The 27,901-nt window shown below is 43.8% G+C and overlaps 3 protein-coding genes across 15 annotated transcripts in view; 2 read left to right on the top strand and 1 right to left on the bottom strand.

The window, feature by feature from the left end:
- The window catches only part of LOC139373615 (ATP-binding cassette sub-family F member 1-like), a 33,907-nt gene extending 23,070 nt beyond the window's left edge, over window positions 1-10,837 (top strand). For 8 of the 10 annotated variants that reach the window (XM_071114330.1, XM_071114328.1, XM_071114331.1 and 5 more), the window contains 16 exons: window positions 25-93; window positions 1,849-1,923; window positions 2,032-2,127; window positions 3,755-3,877; window positions 5,404-5,590; window positions 5,869-6,008; window positions 6,246-6,394; window positions 7,734-7,817; window positions 7,959-8,083; window positions 8,252-8,364; window positions 8,456-8,630; window positions 8,709-8,783; window positions 8,882-8,952; window positions 9,078-9,279; window positions 9,376-9,513; window positions 9,710-10,529. In XM_071114330.1, coding sequence (XP_070970431.1) covers window positions 25-93; window positions 1,849-1,923; window positions 2,032-2,127; window positions 3,755-3,877; window positions 5,404-5,590; window positions 5,869-6,008; window positions 6,246-6,394; window positions 7,734-7,817; window positions 7,959-8,083; window positions 8,252-8,364; window positions 8,456-8,630; window positions 8,709-8,783; window positions 8,882-8,952; window positions 9,078-9,279; window positions 9,376-9,513; window positions 9,710-9,876 — 1,989 coding nt within the window. In that variant the 3' untranslated portion in view covers window positions 9,877-10,529. Of the gene's footprint in view, window positions 1-24; window positions 94-1,848; window positions 1,924-2,031; window positions 2,128-3,754; window positions 3,878-5,403; window positions 5,591-5,868; window positions 6,009-6,245; window positions 6,395-7,733; window positions 7,818-7,958; window positions 8,084-8,251; window positions 8,365-8,455; window positions 8,631-8,708; window positions 8,784-8,881; window positions 8,953-9,077; window positions 9,280-9,375; window positions 9,514-9,709 lie in introns of all 10 variants that reach the window. The other 2 variants (XM_071114326.1, XM_071114323.1) reach the window with 1 other exon arrangement.
- Window positions 10,515-12,808, bottom strand: LOC139373618 (mitochondrial ribosomal protein S18B). Its single transcript, XM_071114335.1, has 7 exons — window positions 12,711-12,808; window positions 12,254-12,407; window positions 11,985-12,082; window positions 11,724-11,792; window positions 11,521-11,587; window positions 11,236-11,295; window positions 10,515-11,086 (listed from the first exon to the last, which is right to left on the bottom strand). Exons 1-7 carry the CDS (start codon window positions 12,789-12,791, stop codon window positions 10,890-10,892), a joined length of 726 nt encoding a protein of 241 aa, XP_070970436.1. The 5' UTR covers window positions 12,792-12,808; the 3' UTR covers window positions 10,515-10,889.
- A 530-nt stretch (window positions 12,809-13,338) lies between these two features.
- LOC139373614 (serine/threonine-protein phosphatase 1 regulatory subunit 10-like) lies at window positions 13,339-26,205 on the top strand. 4 transcript variants are annotated; one of them, XM_071114320.1, is made up of 17 exons: window positions 13,339-13,358; window positions 13,530-13,822; window positions 17,899-18,012; window positions 18,203-18,289; window positions 18,517-18,704; window positions 18,942-19,025; window positions 19,333-19,473; window positions 19,695-19,803; window positions 20,118-20,221; window positions 20,979-21,100; window positions 21,213-21,531; window positions 21,890-22,136; window positions 22,286-22,361; window positions 22,616-22,846; window positions 23,033-23,156; window positions 23,315-23,698; window positions 23,935-26,205. In XM_071114320.1, exons 3-17 carry the CDS (start codon window positions 17,906-17,908, stop codon window positions 24,096-24,098), a joined length of 2,487 nt encoding a protein of 828 aa, XP_070970421.1. In that variant the 5' UTR covers window positions 13,339-13,358; window positions 13,530-13,822; window positions 17,899-17,905; the 3' UTR covers window positions 24,099-26,205. The 4 variants fall into 4 exon arrangements, with proteins under 4 accessions (XP_070970421.1, XP_070970420.1, XP_070970418.1 ...); XM_071114319.1 differs by having other exon boundaries at window positions 20,118-20,242; XM_071114317.1 differs by having other exon boundaries at window positions 20,118-20,242; window positions 21,213-21,552.
- The last annotated feature ends 1,696 nt before the right edge of the window (window positions 26,206-27,901 follow it).

Raw genomic sequence — 27,901 nt, 5'->3', positions numbered from 1 at the left:
TATTTTTTAATTTTTTTATTGTAGGCAACTGAGGAGGATGAAGCGGAGGACGAGAAGCCTCAGCCAAAGAAAGGCAAGAAGGAACAGCCCAAGGTGAGTGAAGCGCTCTAGTGCTAACGACACAGACTTTGTGTAAACAGTTTACCTTCTGGAATGTAGGGATGGCATTCTATAGGAAATGTAATGGGTTAGCAACATACAGTGTCTACATAAATGATTCATACCCCTTGACTTATTCCATGTTTTCTTATTATGGTGTGAATTTATGTTTAATCTCACACATCTACACACACTACCCTTTAATGACAAGGTGAAACATGTTTTTAGACATTTTAGCTAATTTATTGAAAATGAAATATAGATATCTCACTTAAATAATTATTCACACCCCTGAGTCAATAGTTTGTTGAAGCACCTTTTACAGTGATTACAGCTGTGAGTCTTTCTGGGTAAGTCTCCAAGAGCGTTCCACACCTGGATTTTGCAACAATTTGCCCATTATTCTTCAAGCTCTGTCAAGTTGGTTCTTGATCAATGATAGACAACCATTTTCAGGTCTTGCCATAGATTTTCAAGTAGATTTAAGTTGAAACTGTAACTTGGTAAGCAACTCCAGTGTGGATTTGGCCTTGTGTTTTAGGTGATTGTCCTGCCGAAATGTGAATTTGTCTCCCAGTGTCTGGTGGAAAGCAGACTGAACCAGGTTTTCTTCTAGGATTTTAGCTGTACTTTACTTTGCTCCATTCCATTTATTTTTCTATCCTGAAAAACTCCCCAGTTCTTGCTGATAACAAGCATACCCATAACATGATGCAGCCACCAGTATGCTTGAAAATATGGAGAGATATTCAGTAATGTATTGGATTTGCCCAAACATAACACGTTGTATTCACGATGGATAAAAAGTGAATGCTTTGCCACATTTTCTGCAGTATTACTTTAGTGCCTTGTTGCAGGATGCATGTTTTGGAATATTGTTTATTCTGTCCAGGCTTCCTTCTTTTCCCTCTGTCAATTAGGTTAGTATTGTGGAGTAACTACAATGTTGTTGATCCATCCTCACTTTTCTCCTGTTACAGCCATTAAACTCTGTAACTGTTTTAAAGTCACCATTGGCCTCATGGTGAAATCCATGAGTGGTTTCCTTCCTCTCTGGCAATTTGGTTAGGAAGGAAGCCTGTATCTTTGTAATGACTGGGAGTTTTGATGCATCATCCAACGCGTAATTAATATCTTCACCATGCTCAAAGGGATATTCAATGTCTGCTTTTTTATTTTTTATTTACCCATCTACCACTAGGTGCCTTTTGCGAGGAATTGGAAAACCTCCCTGGTCATTGTGGTTGAATCTGTGTTTGAAATTCACTGCTCGACTGAGGGACCTAACAGATAATTGTATGTGTGGGGTACAGAGATGAGGTAGTCATTCAAAAATCATATTAAACACTATTGTTGCACACAGTCCATGCAACTTATCATGTGACTTGTTAAGCAATCTTTTACTCCTGAACTTATTTAGGCTTGACGTAACAAAAGGGGTTAAATACTCATGACATTTCAACTTTACATTTTTTTTAATTAATTTGACATTGGTATTATGTGTAGGCCAGTGACCAACCCAACTTAATCAATTTTAAATTCAGGATGTTACACAACATTTAGAAAAAGCCAAGGGATGTGAATACTTTCTGAATGCACTGCACTGTGTGACTGAGTCTGAATATCCACACCTGTAAACTACCTAGGCCAATATAATGCATGACCACGGTATATGGGTCACAGTAGCACTTTATCACTTGCAGCGTAGTTTCTGTATTACCATAATGCTGTGTTACTTGTCCCATTCAGAGGATGAACAAACCTGCTCGCCCTCCGCGCAGCGAAGATGAAGAGGCTGAAGACGACGAAGATGACACAATGAAGGTGTGTGTTTATCGTCTGCTGTATGGAAAGGTCATACATGGCATGTAGAGCCACCTTAGAACATCTAAATCACTGACTCTCCCTCTGTCTGCATCCCTCTCCTGTCAGTGTGCTGAAGACGTGATAGCAGAGCAGGAGCAGGAGAAAGGTGACGACCCCTTTGCCAACATGAGCAAGAAGGAGAAGAAGAAGAAAAAGAAAATGGTAACCAGTACCAATCAAAGTTTTAGAGCACCTACTCATTCCAGGGTTTTTCTTTTTACTATTTTATACATTGTAGAATAATAGTGAAGACATCTAAACTATGAAATGACACACATGGAATCATGTAGTAACCAAAAAAGTGTTAAACCAATCAAAATCTATTTTAGATTCTTCAAAGTAGCCATCCTTTGCATTGATGACAGCTTTGCACACACTTGGCATTCTCTCAACCAGCTTCATGAGGTAGTCACCTGGAATTCATTGAAATTAACAGGTGTGCCTAGTTAAAAGTTAAATAGTGGAATTTCTTTCCTTAATGCGTTTGAGCCAATCAGTCGTGTTGTGACAAGGTAGGGGTGGTATACAGAAGATAGCCCTATTTGATAGACCAAGTTCACATTACCAGGAAGAATAGCTCAAATAAGCAAAGAGAAACGACAATCCATCGTTACTTTAAGACACGAAGGTCAGTCAATCCAGAACATTTCAAGAACTTTAAAAGTGCAGTCACAAAAACCATCAAGCGCTATGATGAAACTGGCTCTCATGAGGACCGCCACAGACCGAGCTTTACCGCTGCTGCAAAGGATAAGTTCATTAGTTACCAGTCTCAGAAATCGGCACAAAACTGCACCTCGAATTGCAGCACCAATAAATGCTTCAGAGTTCAAGTAACAGACACACCAACTGTTCAGAGGAGACTACGTGAATGAGGCCTTCATGGTTGAATTTCTGCAAAGAGACCACTACTAAAAGACACCAATAAGAAGAGACTTGCTTGGGCCAAGAAACACAAGCAATGGACATTAGACCGATGGTAATCTGTCCTTTGGTCTGAGTCCAAATTTGATATTTTTGGTTCCAACCACTGTGTCTTTTTGAGACACCGAGTAGGTGAACGGATTATCTCCACATGTGTGGTTCCCACCTTGAAGCATGGAGGAAGTGTGATGGTGTGGGGATTTATTTAGAATTCAAGGCCTACTTAACCAGCATGGCTACCACAGCATTCTGCAGCGATACCCCATCCCATCTGGGTTGGGCTTAGTGGGACCATAATTTGTTTTTCAACAGGACAATGACCCAAACACACCTCCAGGCTGTGGAAGGGCTATTTGACCAAGAAGGAGAGTGATGGAGTGCTGCATCAGATGACCTGGCCTCCACAATCACCCGACCTCAACCCAATTGTGATGAGTTGGACCGCAGAGTGAAGGAAAAACAGCCAACAAGTGCTCAACATGTGTGTGAACTCCTTCGAGAGTGCTGAAAAAGCATTCCGGGTTCTACCTCATTGAGAGAATGCCAAGAGTGTGCAAAGCTGTCATCAAGGCAAAGGGTGGTTACTTTGAATAATCTAAAATATATCTTATATTTGTTTAATACTTTTTTGGTTACTACATGAATCCATATGTGTTATTTGATAGTTTTGATGTCTTCACTATTATTCTACAATGTAGAAAATAGTCTAAATAAAGACAAATCTTCAAATGAGTAGGTGTGTCCAAACTTTTGACTGGTACTGTATATACTCTACAAATACTGACCTTTTTGAGAGCCTTTGGGCCAAACCAGAGACAGAAGAATTTTATGAATTGGAAGTGTGTGTCTGTGCCTTTGTTTCTAGATTGAGTATGAGAAGCAGGTAGCCAGTGTGCGTGCTGCCAACGCCATTGAGGGAGACTTCTCCGTGTCCCAGGCTGAGTTGTCTTCCAGGCAGGCCATGCTGGAGAACGCATCAGATATCAAGGTGACCTGACCCTCTCAACTTTTCTAGTGTTTCTTTATTCTGAAGAATTGAGAGAACTACATAGAACCTACTTATTTTACTGAAGAAAAATTCAATAGGACTAAAAATCAACTAAATCGACACATCTCTCTCTTATATTACACAGGCACAAACAAAAGTATGTAGACACCCCTTTCAAATTAGTGGATTCGGCTATTTCAACCACACCCGTTGCTGACAGGTGTATAAAATCGAGCACATAGCCATGCAATCTCCATAGACAAACATTGGCAGTAGAATGGCCCGTACTGAAGAGTTCAGTGAATTTCTACGTGGCACCCTCATAGGATGCCACCTTTCCAACAAGTTTGTTCGTCAAATTTCTGCCCTGCTCGAGCTGTCATGGTCAACTGTAAGTGCTGTTATTGTGAATTGGAAACGTTTAGCCCCAACAATGGCTCAGCCGCGAAGTGGTAGTCCACACAAGCTCACAGAAAGGGACCGCCGGGTGCTGAAGGACGCAGTGCGTAAAAATCATCTGGAACCAACGTCAGCACAAGAACTGTGCCTTGCAAGCTTCATGAAATGGATTTCCATGGCCGAACAGCTGCACACAAGCCAAATATCGCCATGCGCAATGACAAGTGTCGGCTGGAGTGGTGTAAAGCTCGCCGCCATTGGACTCTGGAGCAGTGGAAATGCGTTCTCTGGAGAGATGAATCACACTTCATCATCTGGCAGTCCAACAGAGTAAGCTGGATTTGGATAAAGCTACCTGCTCCAATGCATAGTGCCAAGTGTAAAGTTTGGTGGAGGCGGAATAATGGTCTGGGGCTATTTTTCATGGTTCAGGCTAGGCCCCTTAGTTCCAGTGATGGGAAATCTTAATGCTACAGCATACAATGACATTCTGGACGATTCTGTGCTTTTAACTTTGTGGCAACAGTTTGGGGAACTTCCTGTTTCAGCATGACAATGCCCCTGTGCACAAGCGAGGTCCATACAGAAATAGTTTGTTGATCGATGTGGAAGGACTGGACTGCGCATCGAACACCTTTGGGAGCCAGGCCTAATCACCCAACATCAGTGCCTGACCTCAGTAATGCTCTTGTGGCTGAATGGATGTAAGTCCCTGCAGCAATGGTCCAACATCTAGTAGAAAGCCTTCTTGGAAGAGTGGAGGCTGTTATAGCAGCAAGGAGGGGACCAACTTAATGCCCATGATTTTGGAGTAAGATGTTTGACGAGCAGGTGTCCACATTCTTTTGGTCATGTAGTTTAACATCTTATCACACACAAGAAGAATGGTTGAACGGACGAGGATGGTTGTTGGGATTCATCAAATGGCTGATGAATGTCTATGTTACTGAAACATTGCACTTTATGTATTAAATGTTTCTTTGTAAGCACACAGTGTGAGTATGAGGTGGTTAGTCCCTTCAACCATTCCTTACTGAATGTCAAGTGGGAAGCCCTAAAGTTCGGAGTATCAGAGTTCACCTATGGTGGTTTCAGTGTTTTAATGTGCTGCTCTTTGTTTCCTCCAGCTGGAGAGGTTCAGTATATCAGCTCACGGGAAAGAGCTGTTTGTCAATGCAGATCTCCTGGTGGTGGCAGGAAGACGCTACGGTCTGGTTGGACCTAACGGGAAGGGGAAGACCACGCTTCTGAAACATATCGCCAACAGAGTTCTCAGTATCCCTCCTAACATTGATGTGCTGCTCTGTGAGCAAGGTATGTCACCTGTCCTCTGAAGAACCCCCCCCCCCCCCCTCCCATCATACCTTTCTCTCTGTCTCCTTCCCTTATCCTCTCTCTCACCCCTCTTCTCCCTTCCTTTCTCTCTACCCCTCTCACTTCACCCGCGCACTATGTTTTCTCCCTTCCTTTCTCTCTACCCCTCTCACATCACCCGCACTGTTTTCTCCCTTCCTTTCTCTCTACCCCTCTCACTTCACCCGCACTATCTTTTCTCCTTTTAACACACTGTCATGCTCTCCATATCTTCATAGAGGTGATGGCGGATGACACCCCAGCGGTCCAGGCTGTGTTGAAGGCAGACACCAGGCGTCTGAAGCTCCTAGAGGAGGAGAGACAGTTGCAGGCTCTCCTGGAGAAAGGAGAAGACAGCGTGGCTGAGAGACTGGACAAGGTATGGGGAAACATCAAAATTGAACCCTAAAACACTCTTAGATCTGCCAGGCAAAATAGCCACTTCCTAATTGCTATGATAGTCTATTGAATACAGGGCTGGGGTCAGGTTTTCATTCAGACTGGTAACTGGAAAAAGAGAGTCATGGTCTCTTAGCCTGCATTCAGATAGTAATGTAATATCTGTCAATCGACTTAACCACTGCATGTGTACATATTGTGTGTCTGTCTCAACCAGGTCTATGAGGAGTTGAGGATCATTGGGGCAGCAGCAGCGGAGGCTAAAGCCCGTCGTATCTTGGCTGGTCTGTCCTTCACCCCAGAGATGCAGAACAGAGCTACTAAGAAGTTCTCTGGAGGCTGGAGGATGAGAGTCTCACTTGCCAGGTGCAGTTTTTTCTGAATTCCAAGTGCAGGTGTAGGATCTAAATTCGATCACTCTTTTGTTGCTGAGAATTTACAGGAAATGCAGATGAGTTTCATGATTCAAATAAATTCATTGAAAACCCACACTAACACACGGTTATATTAATAGTATTGCGCTTTTCATGTAACCTACCTTTGGCCAGCTAATAACCTAACCACCAAATATCCTTAACAACACACTTGCTGAGCCAGGTTTCAGAAAATACAATTACATCAGTTGATTTAGCCCAAATCCTAACCCCATCAATTTTTGACAACGGGCTGTGTACATTTAAATTAAAAATACCTAGACCAGATCTAGATTTAAAATCAGAGGGGGTTTGGAGACATTGCATATCAGTGCCATGGTTAGGTTGTACGTTACCTGATATCAACAAAAGAAGAATAACTAGGAACCTCTGTTTAATAACCTTGCATGGCTTCTACTTGCACGAGACCTACTGCAAGCTAATTCTACAAGTAAGTTTCCAGACAGTACAAAACAGTGTTCACATCATGCCCCAAATGCATCGGCACTTGGACGAGTGGGCCGAGTGAAAGAGCGAGTTCCCGCAGACAAAATGTCTAATGGACGGGAGAGCACATTGTCAGATGTACTCACCCAGCGACTGTAAGCTGTAAGAAATAGAGACAAGGAAAGGTAAGGTGAGAGAGGGGCCTGTGTGTATGCATGTGAGTGTGGGGGTCGATTGAGAGAAGGGCTTGGAGATTGTTGAGCTGCCTCTGACAGCCAGGCGGCGAGCGAAGAGGAGCAGCTTGGACGAGACACTCTGCAGAGGGAAAGCTGAGGATAGAACCCAGGCCAGCCAGAGAGAGGGTTACTTTGGTAAACTTCAAGTGAAGAAGTGCAAATAGCGGGAAAAAGTTATCCGAGGTTGAGGGAGACCCGCGATCTTTACACCAGCAAAACTAAACAGTTTGCAATACACAACAAGGAAATTGTAGATTTGTTCCATCATTAATTCATAGATTATTAGTAGGTTAAAAACTACTAGTCACAGACAACGACTTGACATGCTGCCATCTTGGATGTTTCTGTTAAAATATAGGTCAAATTAAGCTCATATCTGTTGACCCCTTAGCCCTCCCAAGGCAATTCTATACATCTGAAATGATTTGATTATAGAGGTTTTAGCAATATGGGAATTTCTTCAGCTACTTCTGGTCAAGTCAAACGTAATTCAAAGTGCATTGTTACAATGTCACTTTTACAGAGAATAAAAATGAACGAAAGTATAACACAGAAATAAAAACCGCAGTGAAAATGAATTCTAAGCTTCCAGTGGCTCTCTCCTACCAGAGCTCTGTTCATGGAGCCCACCCTGCTGATGCTGGATGAGCCCACCAACCATCTTGACCTCAACGCTGTCATCTGGCTCAACAAGTAAGGGCACACCATTACTTAAATATAACTTATTTTACAGGGCCACACTTCATGCAGCTGCTTACTCAATGGGTCTCCTTTCTGCCCTGGATCTGTAATGATTCCACTGCAATGCCTAATATGTTAATCTCTCCTCCTTAGCTACCTTCAGGGCTGGAAGAAGACTCTCCTCATTGTGTCTCACGACCAGAGTTTCCTGGACGATGTGTGTACTGACATAGTTCACCTGGACAACCAGAAACTTTACTACTACAGAGGGAACTACTGTGAGTTTATTAGCGATGTACATTCTTTCTCCTACCCCACAAACAACACATAAACTAATGTATGACTAGTTCTATACACATTTACATTTAGCAGGAGCTCTTATCCAGAGCCACTTGCAGTTGGATCCATGTTCTATAGATTGAAGCTTCTCTCTCTCTGTTTCTCAGTGACGTTTAAGAAGATGTACGTTCAGAAGCAGAAGGAGCTTCAGAAACAGTACGACAAACAGGAGAAGAAGCTCAAAGATCTCAAGGCTGGTGGGAAGTCAACCAAACAGGCCGTGAGTACAGGAAAGCTACCTCTGTTTAGACATGGTTCTATCTCTCTCTCTGTACTTCTCCCATCATCCACTGTTTTCTGTCTCTCTCTAGGAGAAGCAGACTAAGGAAGCCTTGACCAGGAAGCAAGCAAAGGGAAAGAAAAAGGGAGGAGTGGAGGAGGAGAGTCAGGAAGCTACGGAGTTGCTCAAACGACCCAAAGAGTACATTGTCAAATTCACCTTCCCCAACCCCCCTTCTCTCTCTCCTCCCATCCTCGGATTGCACAGTGAGTTCTCCCTCTTTTTTTCCCCTCTTCCTCTCTCACTTGTTGTATATCCCTGTTTAACCCTCTGCTCTGTCTCAGGTGTAGACTTTGCCTTTGAGGGACACAAGCCCCTCTTCAAGAATGTGGACTTTGGTATCGACATGGAGACTAGAAGTAAGTAGAAATCCTTTCTGTTTGCATACCTGCGACACGTTGGACTTTCTGGTCATTAGCCTCCATACTATACCTTAACTCTTTTTTTCCTTGTTCAGTTTGTATAGTTGGACCCAATGGAGTCGGGAAGAGTACCCTACTACTACTTCTTACGGGCAGGTTAAATCCAGTAAGTTTCCCTTCAAACAAAAACACATATGATCTATATATACACAGACAAACAAATACAGCAGAAGTGTTTGTGCACTGATGGGTGTAACTGTCAAGCTAAATGTGTGTTGATTTGCCTTTCAGTCCAAGGGGGAGATGAGAAAGAACCATCGGCTGAAGGTGGGCTTCTTCAACCAGCAGTATGCTGACCAGCTGAACATGGAGGAGGCAGCTACAGAGTACCTCCAGAGGAACTTCAACCTGCCCTACCAGGACAGCAGGAAGTGTCTGGGCCGCTTCGGACTGGAGAGCCACGCACACACCATCCAGATCTCCAAACTATCAGGTTAGGAATAGAAACATGCGCGCTCACACACACCATCATCCAGTGTGTGTGTCGATCTGTTTTCTAAATGTCTTCTCTCTGTTCCTCTCCATCCAGGTGGTCAGAAAGCCAGAGTGGTGTTCGCTGAGCTGGCCTGTCGGCAACCTGACGTTCTCATCTTGGATGAGCCTACTAACAACCTGGACATTGAGTCGATCGATGCCTTATCAGAAGCTATCAACGAGTACAAAGGAGGTATGAACACAGTATGAGGCTGTTAGTGAGTTTATTTTTGTTAAAATGTAGGATCAGAAAGTAGCCTCTGAAATTGGTGTAGTGATGTCATAAATAAAGTGGCGGTCAACATCAAACATAATTTGCATGCTACTGATGGTGCCCTTTGGTAGACTCTTATGGTTACATCCTCTTCCCTGCTGTTGTCCCATCGTAGCGGTGATCATTGTGAGTCACGATGCCCGGCTCATCACTGAGACAGCCTGTCAGCTGTGGGTGGTGGAGGACCGGTCCGTCAACCAGATAGACGGAGACTTTGAGGACTACAAACGGGAGGTCCTGGAATCACTGGGGGAGACCCTGGTCCACAAGGTCAAGGAGTGACCTACCTACAGCAGAACCAGGGCTCTATTCCCTAATATAGTGCATTACTTTTGACCAGAGCACTATGGGCCCTGGTCAGATGGTACTGCACTATGTAGGGAATAGGGTGCCATTTTGAACAGACCCCAGGAGGAAATAGAAATGTAATATAACCCACTGCTGATGCTGGCTATGTCATTAGGTCAGTGCTGGGGTGCATCTTCATAGTCTAAAGTGGCTTCCTTTCCTTGATCATTCAAAAACTTAGGATAGGTTTAGGCAACATCATGGCTGAAGTCAAGGAAGCCACGTTGGATTATTAAGACACACCCCTTGGTGTACTGCAGTATCCTCTCGGCCTATGAGATACATTTTCAGAACTACAAATTGCCCCCTTGCCCCACACCTGTAGATCTGATAGGATCCAGAAGTGTCTTGGGCAAGGGGGTGATTTGGAATTCAGAATTTGACTGAACAAATAGGCATGTCTCACCCATGTAACAATGGGACAGGAAGAAAGCATTATGCTGAAGTACTTACAATAGAGGAAATGGCAATAGATTACCACTGGCTCCATACATGTAGAAACAGAGCTCTTAACTTGGAATAAACATACCTGTATTAAGTATTTCCTACAGACAAAAAGGCAATGAAATAAATGATTTTGCATCTTACATGTTTTTATTGTACCACTTGCTCTTTAAATACAAAACCATGGATATGAGATTAGACAGATTACTCGTGGGTGGTCCATATAGCATGTACTGTAACTGAGCTGATAAATTGTAGCCTGGAAGGAGAAGGGTCTGGAATTAATCTGATGTGTTTTAGCATATCGTTTGCATAAGACTAGAAATATGAAAAGCAATTTAGCTTAAGGTCCAAAACAAAACACTAACAATATGAATACTTTGACACTAATTTGTGTTTTATGAACAAAATGTACTCTGTCCAGAAACACCAAATTAAATCCTCAAACTTTCACCATAATTCCTCTGATACACCCTCATCAATTTCAGGTAGGTCTTTCTTGTCTATTTCAAATATGCCTTATAGGTCTTCTTGACTTTTGCCACTTCAGTCTCGTCTGGCTGTATGGTGTGGTACCACCGGTACCAAGGATCACCAGAGGTAATGGTGGGGGGAGGAGGGGTTGAGCCCACTGCGTCATGGCAGTTGGAGTAGTCCTCTCCTGAGAAGTCCACATGAGGAACCTGGAAGGGTAGAAGCCCTGGAAAAAATATGGACAATGTACTGTAGAGAACTACATTTCTGTTTGGTGGCCTTGTTGAAGAACTGGGCTGGTCACAAAAATGCGATTCTCCATTATTACTGTAGAGCTCTAGCATTCTGCTCCTTAGTCACAGAGGCTGAACTTACCATGGTCTCTTGCAGTGCCAATCGCCTGATTGAGCTGCTTTTGCTGTTTCTGACACACTCCTGGATAAAAATGGAGATGGAGATAATATAAAATGTGGCACTTTGGTTACCTGAAACCTTGCAAAAGGTTGTTTACTTTATGGAGAAATGTTTATCACTGAAACACCTATTGGCAGCCTCAGTTTCACGTGTCAACTGTGTTAGTCAATTAGATAACACCTGCTGAATTCAGCATGGATGATTCATAGAATTGTATACATATTAGGTAAATTGAACATATCTTACCTGTCCGTGTGGAGTCATAGACGATGCCTGTATTTGGACTGATGAACTGTTGCAGTAGCTTCACGTTCTACTGGAAGACAATGGGCCATTGATTAACAAACAAAATTGAATAGCCTGTTAAGTCAACTGAACAAAACCAATCAACTGTAATTAATCTTCAATCGCTCAAAATGCGTGTGTGTTCCATGAGTGAGAGACCAGACCTGATAGTTAATGATGACATTGGAGTCTCGACAGATTGGACAGGGGTTCCCACATATCTTGTCTCCTCTCTGAAAATGAAACAAAGTGTTGAGGTTGCAGTCACATCTGTTTAGTGGAGAATATAATATGGAGTTATAGAGCAGACAGCATCATGGAATACATCCTCTGATCATCTGTGCACACCCCAAAGCCTGGGCAATAGCTCGGCGAACTGTCACAAGTATCAGTCAAGGTTACAGAACCAGCTCTGTTACACGTACAATGCAAGTCTTGCGCGTCTTCTGAGGAGGAATACCTCCTTTGTGGTTCCTCCTGTAGTCAGACCACACTGGACTGGTTCCATAGAGCGCTATGTACTCTAGAAATAGGAGAGGTGGATGGACACACATGGATAGATTAACATAAATGAATTACACTAATCCTAGACTACTTGCATGGAGATTTTCCATTGAGCATACTTAGTCTGGGTATGCAGAACCATCCCTTTAAAAAGTGTGTAGAGTAGACATTCAAGTTCTAATCTCCATACCTTCGCTCTCCAGGTAGTCCCATGGTCTGTCCTTGTAGCGGGCAAGCGCCTCCCCGGCATCACTGGGGATCTCGGGTGAGGCTGCAGTGCAGAGAGCGAGGCTGGACTGCACACCTGGAAACACAGCCCGGGGCCAAAGCCTGACAGGTAAACTCTTTGGAAGATAGAAACCAAACAAATACTGTCAGTCAAGTATGAAACTCGCAAATACAGTGTACTGTACACAAGACAATACTGCTAATAATTTTGCATAGACTGGTTCTGTGAAACATATGACTGGGGTTGTATTGGATGATGCACAGGTATGTTTCCAACTAGCTGTAACGTTAGCTGGCTATTGAACTACCGACAGTAGTTCGGTCACTGTTTCGTGATCTGACTAACGTATTTGAAGGTGCGCAGCAAAAGTCCTAGCTTTTGCTTACCTGACACACTATAGAAAATAATTGTGAAGTACCTTATTCTGCCGAATATTCTGTAAAAGCAAAGGGGTCACACGGCATAAAATTCTTCCAACGCCTCGTATGGATGCTGCCATTTTGACGTTCACAGCTGAGGGTTGAAAGTTTACAGGTGAAATGTGAAGTAGCACATTATTTATGTGTGCATGACCAAAGAAACTCATTTTGGACTTCAATGATTCTATTTTGTGATTTTTACATTATTAATTTCGTAATTTGAAATTTAAGGGCAAGGTTTTGATAGTGTCCGCGGGTGTGGCAGGCAACGTGCTCGAGTGCGTCGCAGCCATTTTGTTGAAATATTACAATCGAAATTATACTCAAATGTGATATTATAACTAAGTACAAGTAACATATTTTGCGAGTTATCACTGATAGTTATTCAAATTTGTTATGATAAGCAACAATAGACTTGAGGCGTGAAAGAAATTGAAATGAGAATGTACAACACGTGTGCAAGGCCCTCTTTCTGTCCTTGATGGACAATGAAGGTCGTTCTACAACAGCGCGTGACCAAAAACTCCATTTTGTTACCATGAAAACCCCGGAAAGCGCATGCTCGACACGCGTATGACGTCAAAAACGTCACAGGGTATAAATACCAAGTCCCTCCCTTTCTAGTTCATTCCTGGATTTGTTCTGAGGTGAGTAACGTCTAAAGAAACAGTGCTATTTTCAACAAAAAACTACTGCGCAATTATTCATTTTGACCATAATCCATCATAAGAAACCTCTTCCAAGATTCAGGTTTGTATGAACACAGAAAATAAGTGAATATATCTTAAGTGTTTTTCGTTTTGTGTGCTCTTTTTCAGGTCTTTTGTCTCTGAAGAGTGACCGTCGAGGACTTTGAACATCCTAATTCAATAATCTATTTTTTTCTTCAAGTAATGGACATTTGATTACTATTTTTGCCTCCAGTTTGTTCCAGAAGGAAAAGCTAGTTTTTAGCTACCACAACCCTGCCCATAAAACCAGTTTTTCCAGCCATAAGATTGTTAACGTTAAAACATGACGGTTAACGATTTAAAACTGATGTAACAAGATATCTGTTGCTGTAAAGCACAATATAATATAATACCCGAGACGCTGAGGAGAGGTATTTATAGTAAGTGTTGATTTTCAAACCAATCTGAATCTAACGTTAAATTCATTAAATGAGAAATCGTTTAGTCGCAACTACTGTAGTCTAGGTCCGCTGGCTGGTCTCGGTGCGGGGCTGCTGTTTCCATTAGCGAAGCTAACGCGTTAGTTTATGAGCTCACACAGGAAAGTGCGGAGTGGAAACGCTCCGTTTCTTTGTGTGTGAGACGGATCAACATAAACTGTATAACAAATGTTTAATTTAAGCATAAGCAATCTATTCATAAAGATTGCCGTAGGTTAAGGGGATATTTTTCTCCCTCTGCTAAATTGAGATCCTTGGAATTTACACCTACCGCAATCTATACATAAAGATTGCTTAGAATGAAGATTACGGATTTCACTGGAAAAATTGGTCATTTGTGGTTATTGTTTTTTACGCATGCCATTGTATCGTCGATATCGTTAGAGCAGGACATTTCCCCAGGTGTCCGATATTTATACGGCAATCTGAGGATAAAGATTGCAGGATGGAAATGCTCATTCGAAATATTGTACAAGGCAGACTGGTTTCGTTGGAATTACATCAAAATGGCGAGGTAGTTGTGTCTTTTCAGAACACTCGAGGCAGTAATGTATGTTTTTCTGGAGCGACAGGAGTTGACTTCTCTGAATAGCGGAACGAGTTTCGTCTCGATGTAGCCGTTGTGGTTCGCCACGGGTAGTTATTTTGTATAGGTAGTAAATGATCCTCCGGCGCTGCTAATGTGATAGTAGGCTAACTGTTGTGGCGATGTAGCTGGCATACATTGTTCTTTATGTTCTCGAGACTGGCAGCCACGAAGCAGTTAACAAAAGAGGGCAGGGCCTAGATGTAGTTTCGATGGATCACGGGTTAGCTCCCCCTAACCAGAACTAGTCATTGAACAGGATCTTTATTCTAGTGCTAGGGTAGGGCGTGCAATACAACGACTGATGCAGAGCTTGTCTTAAAAGGGCTGCCTGCTGCATAATATTCTTATATAACCATCATGAACATTGTGTGGGTGAATGAAAGGCATATTCAAATTCTTTAAGTTGATTATCTACAGGCTGTTCTTTCCCAATTTATTTTATATTTTACTCCATAGGACAAAAATATGTATTTTATTTAATGGTGATTGTCAACCATGGATAAGAACATTGTTATGTAAACACAAAAAATCACTGGTATAGGCATAGCAGGTATAGGTATAGCTATTGTGACAGACGTATTTGTTACATTCTAGCTAAATGATAACAGGTGTTACTGTTTTCAACTGCATTGCTATATATTTCAGCAAATACACCAAAGCCATTTTATGTGTGTATGAACATTAATTTACTTGACATCTATTCCCCTGTTGAATTGTTCTTTACTAAGCTCATGTCTTCCCAATAACTTATTTTTATTGACTTTGTGAGTGTGTAACAGTTGTGACATTTTCAGGAGTTGTGTGTTATGTCCCGTGTTGTGGAGTTCTGAGACTATATAAAACTTCTACTACAACAGTTAAACGGGTAAGACAACTGATTTCCTCACATGACATTTCAAAATGAAATACTTGGATATTATCCATGTAATACTTGGATACAGTAATTCAAAGTATATGATAATGAACATAGTCCAACCATATTATAATGAGCTTTAAAATATTAACATAAGCATTCAGTTATGCATTGAACAACGAGGGGGGGAAAGCATGTTGATAGCCTCAGTCCTGCCCCTACTCTAAAATGTTATGATTTACGCATAGATAGATAGATAGATAATTTGAACAAGGCTAAGCAAAAATTCAAGTAATATTTTGCAGCAATGGTTTGATATTTTAGTGGAGATTATTTTGCGTTTTTTACGTAGAGGATCCACTGGATCCCCAACTAATCTCAGTTTACTAGTGTTCCTATATGGAACTGTAAGGTAATGATGTCAGTAGCACAGGTTCATTCTTGTTATTTTAACCACCCACTTGTACTAGAGCCAGTCTCCTGCTCAGTTTAAGCATACATTTCAAATATATACATTTTTATTTAACTAGGCAAGTCTCAGTTAAGAACAAATTCTTATTTACAATAACGACCTAGGAACAGTGGGCTAACTGCCTTGTTCAGGGGCAGAACAACAGATTTTTACCTGGTCAGCTCTGGGATTTGATCTAGCAACCTTTCAGTTGGCCCAACGCTCTAACCACTAGGCTACCTGCCACCGCAGCAGGTATATTAATAGCTGACTTAAATGACTAGTGAGTTTTTATTTTTATTTTAAATGTGTGAATTTCTTTTGTCCACAGTATAGACATGTAGTGTGGGGGCACTGATAATGCTTCAGATCAAATATTCCCTTTATTCTAATGTTAATCATGGGCAATTAACATACTGGTTCCACGCTAGTCCTGTAAACTTTAAGGGTAAAATACAAATACTTACAATACCAATACAAGTAACTTTAATATTACTTTAAAATAATTATTTATACTTACAAACAAAAAGTTAAATATGTTCCTTTTAGCGAACTGAAATTAATAGTACAGTGCTTTTGTCATAGAATAGGTGTTTTCTGTGTTCTATTCAACCAACTGTACTCCTTGGGTTCCTGTGCCGCCTGATACTACTGGTAAAGTGACTGCACCCTTCTCTGTCAGTGAAGGAGCTGGTCAGTCATTCCAACCACCAGTTTAGTGCACCGCCTGCCTGAAACTGAATACTGGTAGGCTTTCAGTTTGAGGGCCTTCTCTGCCTGTGTGTGTGTGTGTGCGCCTCAAGTGTTTAGCTACCAGTATGTTTCTGTTATTAGTAGAGGGGGAAGCTACCCAAAGTATTATTCACCCACACTTAACAAACACGTAGGTTGTAACATCCTCTTCCGTTACCAGGACAGCATCAGTAAAGTATTCTAGCTTCCATAGCTCTCATCGCCTTTGATGTTTCTAGAAAATAATGTAGGGAATTCAATAGATTCCTCAATGGGAGTATTTTTCAGAGAATGGAACAGTACAGTGCAATTATGTGTTTTACAAGTTTACAACTACCTTCCCCTCCACTGTAGTTTGTAGGCCTACTGGTTGTCATATTCAAGCCTAATCACTCATCTGTTTTTATTTGCACTTACCATGAACTTGTTTAGATTGTACATATTGTTAAGGCAGTCGTGAATGTAAGGTGTTGTTGAAACTTGTTTGTAATGTTTTAACAATCTGTTGAATAAAGCAGTTACTTGAATATATTGCTGCCATTGGGGGAAGTCCTCATGAACCTGTTCTAAACTGCAGCCTAACCTGTCATTTTCTAATGTGTTGTGTTGAACTGACTCCTTGCCTATTTCCTCCCGCTCGCTCTCTGTGTTCTATTGAATTACTGACACAGAAAATGAACTAGCAGCATGACCTATAAGCAATCTTTGTATTAGGCTATACCCAGCTGTCTTAGAGGAAGCCTTACAGCAGCTCCTGAGAACAGAGACAGTAGGCCCCGTCTGTCCTCCCTTCTCCCTCCGCTTTGAGGATAATCCACACAACTGACAGATCCAGCCATCAAGAGAGAAATAAATGCAAATATTTGAAGTATGAGGCAGTAGATCAGTCAGTGAGTCATGGTGTTCACTGCAGTATGGAATTTGGAATGCGAAAGCAGCACTGAGGCTGAACAGTACATTTGGAGGGGTTAGCTGGGAATGTCACTACCCCCCCCGTTTTGACAGATTTCAGTGTGACTAAAGATCTAGCAATGTGGGTGATTTGACATGGGCCCCTGTGGTGTTGTTATTGGCTTTGTGGATAGCAGGAAACTGCGGCCTGTTTTCAGTCGTGTGGTAGAGAGGAGTTTGGAAAGGTCTTGTGGTTTAGTACCTATGTTGAATAGTCTGTAAGCCGGCTTTTGCTTTGTGCAGGATCTAGAGAACAGATGGTGTCTGTTCCAAGGAGCTCTCCCCAAAACAAAGTGTAATCTGACATGCCTGGAAGAACCATGCAGTGCAAACATCACTTTCGCTGCATATTGAAAGAGATAACGATGACTGTTTAGTAAGCGCCAGAGTTGTAAGGTGATCTCCTGTATATTAAGTGTGTATATCTGTTCCTCGCTCAGAGCAGAGATGGCGGTGGGCCCAGTGGACCCCAGAGAGGTCCTGAAGGGAGTAGAGAACCTTCTGGGGAAAGATGGAGAGCTCCGCAGCCTGGAGGGAGTCACCAAAGTCTTCAGGTAATTAACACACTGCCATTTTTAAAATAATTGATGGTGTGCTTTTGGTCTGATTTATTTTTTACTGTTTAGTGTTTTTCATCATTTTTACATCATTTTGAGTTGCGAGTGTGGACTGTAATGGCAGCGGTGTCCATCTCCTATCTTTTGTTCTGATTGTCAGCTTCCTTCATGGTCTTTTTCTCCACAGTCTCATGAAGGCCTCTCACAAGATGGTGAGCAGGTGTATGTACCTGAATATCCTACTACAAACCAAGTCCCACGACATTCTCAACCGGTAAGATCTACTCCCATCTTTTGTTCTTAATTGATCAACCTTATTGGCTTATGGTCTGGCTGGCTTGTTTAGTTACTTCACTAGGGAGCTTTCTCTGCCACTGTGCTGCGTCTTGTTCTTTGGTGGGTTGTGTCTATGCCGGGTTACTGTAAAGCACTTTGACAAATCCGTTGTAAAAACTGGCAATTTAAACAGAATTTGATTGACTGTCCCTTCTCTTTGTCCAGGTTTATCCGAGTGGGAGGCTACAAGCTGCTGAACGCGTGGCTGACCTACTCCAAGACTAGCACAAACACCCCCCTGTTACAGCTCATCCTGCTAACGCTGCAGAAACTGCCCCTCACTGTAGACCACCTGAAACAGAACAACACTGCCAAACTGGTCAAGCAGCTCAGCAAGACTGGAGAGACTGAGGGTATGTTTTTATACAACTTTCTTTGCCCTGGTGTTTCCACCCTCTCTAATACACTGAGCTGACTAATTGACCTCTGTGGGGAAATGATTAAGCATTTTATTTGTAACTCGCTTTCTCACAAACCCAAGGCCAAGACAATAGAGTTCCATAGTGGTGGTATCTGTGCAGTAGATGTCAATTGTTGAGTGGTAGTGTCCGAGGTTGATGTGTATCTAATGGTGTGCGTCTGTCTCTCAGAGCTGAGGAAGCTGTCCGCTGGGCTGGTGGATGGCTGGATGGCTACCATCCGCTCCCAGAGTGTCTCCACCACCTCTCCTGCAGGTAACTCTCCTCCTTCCCTTCATGCTCTCCATTGTTCCTTCTTTTCCCCTCTTTCTCTCACATTCACGTTCAACTTCGGACCCTAGTCCTGTGTGGCTCAGTTGATAGTGCATGGCGCCTGCAATACCAAGATTGTGGGTTCGATTCCCTCGCGGGACCAGTATGAAAAAATACAAAAATGTATGCACTCACTACTGTATGTCGCTCTGGATAAGAGCGTCTGATAAATGATTGAAATGTCAACATGTCTCTAACTCTCCTCTTCACTGTCATCTCTTTATGTTTATGTAACTCCCCCGTCTCTCAGATAAGAAGCGTAAGAAGGAGGAGGGGAAAGTGCCAGTCCGAGAGGTGAAGGCAGCTGATGGAGGGAAGGCAGCGGAGGAGGAGAGGAAGAGGGAGAAGCCCAAAGCTCACGCTCCCAGCCATGCTAAGATCCGCTCCATAGGTACACGACACTCGCACTCTGTCCTCGCAATTTATCACAAAAAAGTTTTTCATTTACAAAAGATGATTTTGTGTATACGCTTATTGTCCTTCAGTAGAAAACAGGCCACAGTAATATGCAAATCTGAAAAAGTTATGTTTCTGACTGTGTAGATGAAGCTCCTGCTAGGGCTGAAGTGCTAGATGTAATGACCTGACCCTGTCCTGTGTGTTGTCTTCCAGGCCTGGAAATGGATGCTCCCACCCCTATCCTGGTCAAGAAGCCCCCCGTGGCCCTCCAGCTGGGGGACAAGTACAACATCAAACCAGCCCAAGTCCTCAAGAGACCCAGGTATACTACACAATAACATCCATGTCCACATTGTGTATAGGTGTCACCGTCCTACGGCTTACCAGCCAATAACAGGATAGAAATTGCACAACCACAGAATAACACCACTGCTCAGTGGTGCCTCATTGTGGGTTAATCTCGAGTACTGATCAAACCTGTCTTTGGCAGATGTATTTGCCATTTGTAATGAATATATTGGAATTATTACTCATTCAAACTGTCATAATAAAAACACAACATTTTCTTATCTCCCTCTACCTGTCTGGGTCCTAAGGAGGGGAACCTAACCCGTGATTCTTTTGTCTCTCCACCAGTTTTGGTCCTCTGGACGCTCCCCCTGTGGAGAAGAAGTACAAACCACTCAACACCACTCCTAACCAGACCAAGGAGATCAAAGTGAAGATCATCCCAGCACAACGTAAGTCCTCAACAGAAACAAGTATGTACCCATCTTTTTGACCCGTTCACTGCATTTACTAGGTTAGATCTAACCCCTCAACAAGTAGATTAGGCTACATTTGACCCCTCAACAAGTAGATTAGGCTACATTTGACCCCTCAACAAGTAGATTAGGCTACATTTGACCCCTCAACAAGTAGATTAGGCTCCATCTGACCCCTCAACAAGTAGATTAGGCTACATCTGACCCCTCAACAAGTAGATTAGGCTACATCTGACCCCTCAACAAGTAGATTAGGCTACATCTGACCCCTCAACAAGTAGATATCAAGGTTGAGGTCAATTCCTCTTCACTTCAGTGAGTTGAAAGTGAATTTTCCATTCCAGGTGTCCTCAGTACTTCTCTATGAGAAAATGTTTGAATTTAAATATCAGTTTTCTTACTGACTTGAAAAGGAATTGACCTCAACCCTGGTAGATACCCACACACTATTGTATATGTTCCCCTACACTATATTTATTATATTGCAACGTTTCAACTGGAAGGCCTTCTTCAAACTTGAAACCTTGCAGTAAACTACAAGGGAGCTTACCGTTTCAGAGCATAAACAAACATTTCTGTTTCTTTCACATGCCATGTGTTTTGTGCCCTACTCCTCAGGAAAAAAAGTGTGCTGTGCATCGAACACACTTTTAAGCCAATCTCCCTCTCAACTACCACAGCATTATGTTGACTGTTATTGATGTCACTAAGAGACCCTCCTTTCTCTCTACAGCCCTTGAGGGTACAGGCTTCCTGGATGCCTTAAACTCCGCCCCCGTGCCTGGCATCAAGATTAAGAAGAAGAAAGGGAAGGAAGGTAGAGATCCCAAAGCTGTCTCTCCCACATCAAACAAGGTAGACAGACAGACAACTCGTCTCTCAACCACCTGAATCTATGGAAGGCTGTGCAAATGGAATTGAGTATTCACCCATCTCTTTCTCTCTACCTCTCTCCTCCTCCTCTCAGCCGTGTCAATTCGAGGGTAAACTCCCCTACCTGTCGCCTCAGGGCGGTGCCAAACCCTTGTCCCCAGAGACCCAGACGGCCTCCACCACCCCTCCCCACGAGGTCCCTGTAGACCTGGAGCAGCCTGGGACGCCGGTCCCTGCTGACGACCCCGAGGCCATGGACACGGGCAGCGAGAAGCCCAACGCCCTGGCGGAGCCCCGCGGTGAAGAGGACAGTCAGCTGACCAAGAAGGGCAAGAAGAAGAAGAGCGTGCGCTGGGCCGAGGAGGAGCAGCTCAAAGAGTACTTCTACTTCGACCTGGACGAGACCGAGAGAGGTGAGAGAACAAAAACTAACGGTAACTTCAATTCAATTTTTTTGGTCGGTGTTGTTTGTAATTGCACGTCAAACTGTTGTTGTATAGTCAAACTAGGTAGTTGTCAATACAGTAGCTAGCTAACTGTACAGTGAAGACATCTACTCTTCACTAAGTTCTGTTAAGAGTCTTTGGACAGGGATGTGATTATAAAAAATAAAAACAAATGTAATTTATCCTCAAGATAAAATAAATAAATAATTATATAAATAAAATGCATCCCCTTCTCCTGATCACATCCATGCTGGGTGCCATGGCTAACTCTCCTCCTTCTCCACCTCTCTCACCTTCCTCCTGTTCCCTCTATCCCCCTCTCCAGTCAACGTCAACAAGGTCAAGGACTTTGGCGAGGCGGCGAAGCGCGAGATGATGATGGACCGCCACACGTTTGAGATGGCGAGACGCCTGTCCCACGACTCCATGGAGGAGCGGGTACCTTGGAGCCTCCCGAGGCCCCTGGCCCTCACCGGCCCCCTGGTCAACGCCGGGGCCAACAGCACAGAGAGACTCACACAGAGGGACCGTGAGACTGGCATCCTGCAGGAGATTTTCCTCACCAAGGAGAGGTACGTATTCACAGAGTGTGTGTGTGTGTGTGTGTGTGAGAGAGCAGTATGGCTTAAAATGATATGGATTTCTATAGCCTAGTGGGTTACCAGGTGCTCAAAGTGCCCCGCATTGTATTGGGGAAACTCACCTCCTCTCTCCTCCTCAGTGTTCCTGACAGCCCCCATGAACCAGAGCCTGAGGCCTACGAACCCATGCCTCCACGCCTCATACCTTTGGACGAGGTGAGATGTACCCTTTTCTGTCAATCACTTTGGTGCAGTTCTAAAAATGTGTTCAACTCCAATGAATGCCCAACCAAAGGGTTTTGAACATAAAATAAGAAGCATTACAAGTGTTATCAGTTTTGGCTTTTGTTTCGAAGAGTTTTGCATCTGAAAAAGCACCAAAGTGATTGAAAAAGAACCTATAGTATATAGAACACACACAATGTTCCAAACATCCTCTGTGTCCAGTGCTCTAACTTTCTCCTGTCCAGGACTCCACCATGATGGAGCCCATGGACACGTCGTCCCAGCCTGGCTCTGGCGTGGGCCCCGGGGGGGTGGAGGCCTCCAAGCTGCCACCCGTCCTCGCCAACCTCATGGGGAACCTGGGGGCCAACAACCTGTTGGGCAAACTGGGTAACCTTGGCAACCTCGCCCAGGGCACGCCTGGTGCCCCCGCTGCCCCCTCCGTAAACGTACAGGAGCTACTCACCTCCATCATGGTAGGAGAGAGAGATTTTTTTTTAAATGTCAAAACATGAACTAATCCTGTTTTGACATTATGATCGGATTAATGCATTGAGTACTGCAACTGTTTTAAACAACTTCTGGAAGCCCTGGAGAAGCCCTGTAACCAGTGGATCTGTGATGTTCATTTTATTCTATCTTCCTCCCTCTCTCTCCTGTAGGGAGCTAGCGGTGGCCAGTCTACTGAGGACCTGATCAAGCAGCCAGACTTCTCTGAGAAGATCAAACAGCTGCTGGGCTCTCTACAGCAGAACCAGGGCCCCCCCACTGGCCCCCCGCCTGGAGGTACACACACACGTTTACAACACACAACACCTTCAGTTCTCTCACACTTATTCAAGCCAACAAACCAAGTATTCTTCCATTTCTTGCTGCACTTAACTGTATATGACGATATGTGTTGTAGAATGATTGTTAACTTAGTATCCGTCTTTCCTCCACAGTGAACCATGGCCTGTTGGGCCACGGTCCAGGCATGAACAACCTGCCCAACATGAACAACCTCAACATGGGCATGCCCATGAACGGAGTGGGTTTCCCTCCTGCAGGCAAGCCCCCGGGCCCCGGAGGACCCCACTACAACCACCCCCCGCCCCCACACAACCACGGACCCCCTGGCTTCAACGCTAACCCCCGCATGATGGGGCCCCCGCCGCCCCAGGGCCACGGAGGAGACAACGGCAACTACTGGGGGGACGACTCGATGAGGGGGGGGCCACACCGGGGGGGGCACTTCCACCGCGGGGGCCGAGGTAGAGGAGGGGAACAGGTGGGCTTCAGAGGGAGAGGACGTGGAGGACCTAGAGGAGGACACAACAACATGGGAGGTGAGTTGAATTGAAAGGGAATGTCCCTTCTAGTAATTCTGTTTCTATGTTAGATACCTATAGGGCCAGTCTGAAACGGTGCCCTGTATTGTCCATGTAGGGCCACGCCCCACAGTAGTGCAATTGAAGTAAAGACCAAGTTGATTTCTGTTTGCCATCTTGTAGCCTTGATGCAGTCAGTACAGACGTTTGGTTGGCTGGCTAGTTGTGTGCCAACTCTGTTCTTTTTTTTCTAGACATGTCCAAAAGGCCAGTGTGTCGCCATTTCATGATGAAAGGAAACTGCCGTTACGAGAGCAACTGCGCTTTCTACCACCCCGGCGTCAACGGTCCTCCCCTGCCCCCCAACCACCCCGCCCACAACCAGTACAACGACCACGGGCCACAGCACGGGCACTAGACCACCCAACACACCACTGACACCAATACGTGACAATACCATTTTATCACCACTAGGTGGCAGAACTCTGAATTAAACTCTGCTGGTTTGGTTTCACCACTGGGACAAAGGTGCAGAGAGACAGATTGCCCACCAGGCTAGAAAGACATGGTGAAAGACAAGCCAATAGATAGACAGACAAGGCAGTCCTGCTGCCTTAACAATTGCTCTGCACGGGTCTGGTGATATCAATGTGATGCTTCTGCAGGTCTGAAGAAGCAGTTCTGCTACTGTTCTCCTTCTGTGTGACTGGGACTTTGATATGAGGACTCCCCAGTAGCAGAGGAAGATACTGAATGTACAGGGCAGAATCAGACATGTCTCTACTACTTCCTTTTCTTCTCCACACACCAACCTAAGATGTCCACCAAGAAATGCTCAACTTCCTACATCCATTTGTTTGCCCTGCTCGCTCAAACTCCCTCGATCAGGGATAGAGGACATTGCTTGTATGCAAGAATACACACACACACACACACACACACACACACACACACACACACACACACACACTCATGCCCCGGCTTTGGAAAGTATAGGTACTGCTATAGCTCTGAGATGATCATTCATATGATGTAGATGTTTTATTGTGATCATTTTTAACACTGTTGGTTCAGGTTGATGATGTACAGTCACCACACACTATGACTACTCTGGTTGCTGTCTGTCACTGTCCCATATAGCCTATCAGCTATCCCTGACATATGCACTAATCTCCTATATATTTATCTGATAGTGATTTATCAGCACTGAGCTAAGAGGTGAGCAATGATCAAGGTAGAAAATCAATAGAAACATCTCCAGCATCTCCCCAGTATTAAGTCAGACTTCTTTAAGCTAAATGATCCTTCCATCATTCTGCTCTGTAGTTGTGTAGTGCCATCCCTGCCCTGGGTGTCCCTATTGGCCCACGTTCCTCAGACAGACAGGATCTGTAGCCAACCTTCAGCTCCCGAATGAGTCTAAGCCCCGCCCTCTCTCCTGAATGAATGTTGCACTGTGTTCAACTGTGGTCCCTGGAGTTTTCAAACTGTAGTCAGACGTGGCCAAATGACAATGCTCAGTACACCATTTTAAAAGCTATTTATGGCCAAGTGCGCTTAAAGAAAAACATGCCACTTTTTCTACCGTAGGATTTCAACAGAAAACAAGACAATGAATGTAAAGGTGACCAAATAATAAGAATATTGTTTGTTGATATTTGCAAAGTTCCCCATAGGCAAGAGTTATCAGTGAGGAAGTACTTTAAAAAGACGGACCTAACTGTAATGTCCCTCCATCCCCACCACACTGCTTGTGCTATGTTCTACTTCTATCTAGCTCTAAAAAAGACCTGACTCCAACATTTCCCCTCCACAACAAATGGATGAAACAGTATTGAGAAGAGAACATTTAACAGAACCGCCCCTAGATGATTGGCCTACGCACTGAACCAACGCTGCCTGCAGGCTACATGTTGTTTTCTATTAGTGGTCTGCATATCACAGGAAAAGGAACAACGGGGCCAAGTATTGCTTGATTTGACTGAGCCTTTTCACCAAGAAGGGTACATAACAGTGAATGAGGGTTTTCCTTTCTGAGGTTCAGTTCAGGAAGCCTCTGATTATATTTCATCAGCTTTATAACATGTACCACTGAGCGTGTCTTGTCTTTCATGTGACATCATGATGGTCAAATGTCCCCTGTATGCCACGTGACAAACACAGTCCCATATTAGTGTTACTCTACACACACAACTGTGTTGGCTTCAGTTGGGTGACGCGTGTTCAGTCTGTGTTCTATGTACAACGGGGTAAAACTATGGAATCATTCTCTGGGTCAACTAATTCAAAGTGTTTTCTGTGAAAACAGTGGCCTTCATGTCTCTTGTGGGACTAGAATTATGTCATGTTTTTGGTTGGATTTATTGTGTTTATTTTGATACGATTGAGTTGGATCTCTCCAAAATGAGGTCCGTTTTGTTTTGTTAGAAATGTATGTATCCATGTGTCTGTGAATGCATACACGCATTCATACACACATACATATGAGTATTTTGTACATGTCTTAATAAATGTCCTAAAATGAATATCTGGGTTGCTCTGTGTTATTTTGAGGCGTGAATATGTCGTTCATTAGTGGTTTTGTTTCAAGTTCTTATCTAACAAGTGTTTCAGTATTGAATGGAATTCTTATCTCAGTTTCTTTTGAAGATGACTGCCATTATTGAAATGTTTTAATATTTGGATATCAATGAAGGTTCCAGATAGTCAGAAGACCTATAAAGGAACATATACAAGTTTCAGGGGAACTTGAAACATTCTTAAGCGTCATTAAACACATTACACATCCTGATCCAAGCTCCTACATCCTATGACGATGGTAGTGTACGGAAGATCCGTGTTCCCAGGGCGAGGCTAGTGACAGGTGGCTCAGGTGGCTGACAACTCAATGTGTGATAAGGAGTGGCTTTAACCGTGCCCTCCACTGCAAATATTGACTTGGGGAAAACACACGAAGGAACGGCGAGAAGGATAGACAGTGCCTCAGGAGCTAAGGACACCTCAGCATTCTGAGAGGGAAGTAAGGGAGAGAGGGTTAAGGACACCTCAGCATTCTGAGAGGGAAGTAAGGGAGAGAGGGTTAAGGACAGCTCAGCATTCTGAGAGGGAAGTAAGGGAGAGAGGGTTAAGGACACCTCAGCATTCTGAGAGGGAAGTAAGGGAGAGAGGGTTAAGGACACCTCAGCATTCTGAGAGGGAAGTAAGGGAGAGAGGATTAAGGACAGCTCAGCATTCTGAGAGGGAAGTAAGGGAGAGAGGGTTAAGGACACCTCAGCATTCTGAGAGGGAAGTAAGGGAGAGAGGGTTAAGGACACCTCAGCATTCTGAGAGGGAAGTAAGGGAGAGAGGGTTAAGGACAGCTCAGCATTCTGAGAGGGAAGTAAGGGAGAGAGGGTTAAGGACACCTCAGCATTCTGAGAGGGAAGTAAGGGAGAGAGGGTTAAGGACACCTCAGCATTCTGAGAGGGAAGTAAGGGAGAGAGGATTAAGGACAGCTCAGCATTCTGAGAGGGAAGTAAGGGAGAGAGGGTTAAGGACACCTCAGCATTCTGAGAGGGAAGTAAGGGAGAGAGGGTTAAGGACAGCTCAGCATTCTGAGAGGGAAGTAAGGGAGAGAGGGTTAAGGACACCTCAGCATTCTGAGAGGGAAGTAAGGGAGAGAGGATTAAGGACACCTCAGCATTCTGAGAGGGAAGTAAGGGAGAGAGGGTTAAGGACAGCTCAGCACTCCTCTGTTCCAACGTCCACACTGGAATTCATGTCGGCCTGAGGTTGTCTGCTGCGATAAACGACATAGACCTATCCTTCTGCATTTCACATGCTCTTATCCAGATCTATAGCTGCAAGTAAAACCCTCAAAGTAGCAACTGTTTTAACAACAGGTACACTGATTTGTGTCAAGAACTGCAACGCTGCTGGGTTTTTCATGCTCAACAGTTTCCCTTGTTTATCAAGAATGGTCCACCACCCAAAGGGCATCCAGTCAACTTGACACAACTGTGGTAAGAATTGGAGTCAACATGAACCAGCATCCCTGTGGAACGCTTTTGTCTCCTTGTAGAGTCCTTGCCCCGACGAATTGAGGCTCTTCTGAGGGCAAAAGGAGGTGCAACTCAATATTCTGAAAGTATCTTTAATAGTTGTACATTCAGTGTGTAAGTAAATCAATCATATCCATGTTAAAAAGACTGAGTGGATAAATCAATCGGAGGTGTAGTAGTA

Source organism: Oncorhynchus clarkii, chromosome 18 (genome assembly GCF_045791955.1).
Source record: "Oncorhynchus clarkii lewisi isolate Uvic-CL-2024 chromosome 18, UVic_Ocla_1.0, whole genome shotgun sequence".
Lineage (NCBI taxonomy): Eukaryota > Metazoa > Chordata > Actinopteri > Salmoniformes > Salmonidae > Oncorhynchus > Oncorhynchus clarkii.
Note: the sequence above shows the minus strand (reverse complement) of the source record. Positions and strands in the feature narration are given on the sequence as shown.

Coding starts and splice junctions, on each gene's coding strand:
- LOC139373614 (XM_071114317.1), top strand. CDS start 17,906: ATGGCGGTGGGCCCAGTGGACCCCAGAGAGGTCCTGAAGGGAGTAGAG. Junction 21,101..21,212: donor TCTCTCCCACATCAAACAAG/GTAGACAGACAG, acceptor TCCTCCTCTCAG/CCGTGTCAATTCGAGGGTAA. Junction 22,137..22,285: donor ATTTTCCTCACCAAGGAGAG/GTACGTATTCAC, acceptor TCTCCTCCTCAG/TGTTCCTGACAGCCCCCATG.
- LOC139373618 (XM_071114335.1), bottom strand. CDS start 12,791: ATGGCAGCATCCATACGAGGCGTTGGAAGAATTTTATGCCGTGTGACC. Junction 11,588..11,723: donor ATGTCATCATTAACTATCAG/GTCTGGTCTCTC, acceptor GTCTTCCAGTAG/AACGTGAAGCTACTGCAACA. Junction 11,087..11,235: donor TGGCACTGCAAGAGACCATG/GTAAGTTCAGCC, acceptor TATTTTTTCCAG/GGCTTCTACCCTTCCAGGTT.